Source organism: Perkinsus marinus (assembly GCF_000006405.1).
Source record: "Perkinsus marinus ATCC 50983 genomic scaffold scf_1104296944126, whole genome shotgun sequence".
Classification (NCBI taxonomy): Eukaryota; Perkinsozoa; order Perkinsida; family Perkinsidae; genus Perkinsus; species Perkinsus marinus.
The window spans coordinates 1-1,746 of record NW_003211548.1 but is presented as its reverse complement, the minus strand read 5'-3'; the positions used below and the strand labels follow the sequence as shown (position 1 = coordinate 1,746).

The window sequence follows — 1,746 nt, the reverse complement described above, 5'->3', positions numbered from 1 at the left end:
TATCACCCCAGCTAGCAGCAATGTCTCACCAAAACTTGGTGGATGCTCAGTGGCTCCCGAGGAGGTCATGCAGGCACTCAATCACTTTCACTATTGATCAATTGACAACAACAACAACACCCTCCGACCACATTGAAATGACTAAACTGATATCCTCGTGATGAGGACCTCTCAACGGGATTAGGTCGAGTATCATCATATCACGAATAGAATATTTCACCGGCACTCTTCATCCTAGATATCCTGTTTTGTCGTCCCCTAGACTCCATCTTAACATCACGTAGAGTCTTCCTCAACTGCTCTACTTCCGACTTCATCGACGCCGCCTCATGGCACACATACCTGTCCACCTCCTTTTAGCAATCACAGAGCCGACGCTCCAATGAATACGCTCGGTACACGACCACGGTCCCTTCACATTCCTTCATCTCTCAAGGCATGTGGCGATTTCAAAAGATGTTATAGGATTCTATACATCACTCCTGTCCCCAGGCCAAATCTTAGAAACGAAAGTTGCTTAAACGCTATTCGTTATACTACACACTACGCAATTTCACAGCCCTCTGCTTACAATGCAGCGCGACGGAGTGCCTTAACATCCTTGCATTCACTGACACATCGCCACGCATTGAGTGCAGGCCAATACTTCTCACTGAACCAAGCGGCGACAACCTATCGGTACGTTCAACACTCTCAACATGAGTAGCAAGTCTCTGGCTCACATCGGAGAGGCCATGCGCAGCCAACATATCCGCGATGCCAGGAGTACGCTGTTCACCATATGATTCATCAGACAAGACCTATTGCGGACAAACTAAACGAATATGAGCTTGGGAGCGCCCAGGCCGACTTCTTGCAGTTCTCGTGAAAGCCAGGAGGTCTGTAATCGATCAACCAATGATATGATTTCTACAGCTTCTACGAACCCCAACTGACGGTAAGGAGGATACCTAGGGGGAGCACCAAGTCAATGAGAGTCTACCTAATTACTACTTACACTCGTTTAAGCAAGGTCAGCCATGCCCGAGGGGAATCGGTCGGGAAGTAAGCCTAAAGCAGTCTACAAAAAGAGGATCCATAATGTTACTACAATGCCTTCGACGGACTCCCTCATTCGACTGTCCTTCATGTTTTGGAAATACAAGAAGGAACTACATAGAACCTCCCAATGGGCGTGTAGAGTAGTAGGCTTATCTACACAGACAGTGGGCTTGGGGGTATTGACGGCGATGGGCTATCTACCTCCACCAATGACAAGTACGACATTAGCAGATGCTCGGTGACCGAAGAATATACTCTTTCCAGTGAGGTTATCATTGGAATAGTCCTGAGCGACGACCTATGCTTCCCATAACTAACACTACCAACAGCTGCTGACTCTGCACGACTCAGCGTCCCAGGCATCCTCAGGAACGCTCAGATGGTGGTAGTCACGAGCTTCCTGATCTGAGGACTGTGAGCCCTCCACTATAACGGGGATAACGTCCGGGAATATCGGCGTGATAAGCCGCCTGATGGAGAGGCATCGGATGGTTATGATGATGGGCATGTGTAGTCCATCCCCTACTCCTCAGGCAAGCTCTGTCCAGTTGCCGTAGTGATATAGTACCCAGCAGCGCTGTTACGCCCCATACCAGTAGAAGAGGAGCTCCTACCTATACTAGGGCCTATAGACAGTATAGGATCACATCTCTCGCCTCTTGAAGAGGAGATGAACACTGAAGAGCTTCCGAAGGGAGTAGTAGC

The 1,746-nt window shown here is 48.9% G+C and overlaps 1 protein-coding gene across 1 annotated transcript; it reads right to left on the bottom strand.

Moving 5' to 3' along the window:
* Nucleotides 1-204: 204 nt before the first annotated feature.
* Pmar_PMAR017383 (hypothetical protein) lies at nt 205-1,129 on the bottom strand (the record flags this gene model as incomplete). Its single annotated transcript, XM_002780763.1, has 6 exons — nt 205-342; nt 572-672; nt 723-800; nt 851-950; nt 998-1,050; nt 1,091-1,129. Coding segments are annotated over 6 exons (509 nt in total), but the record flags the coding sequence as incomplete, so codon positions are not given.
* Nucleotides 1,130-1,746: the final 617 nt, after the last annotated feature.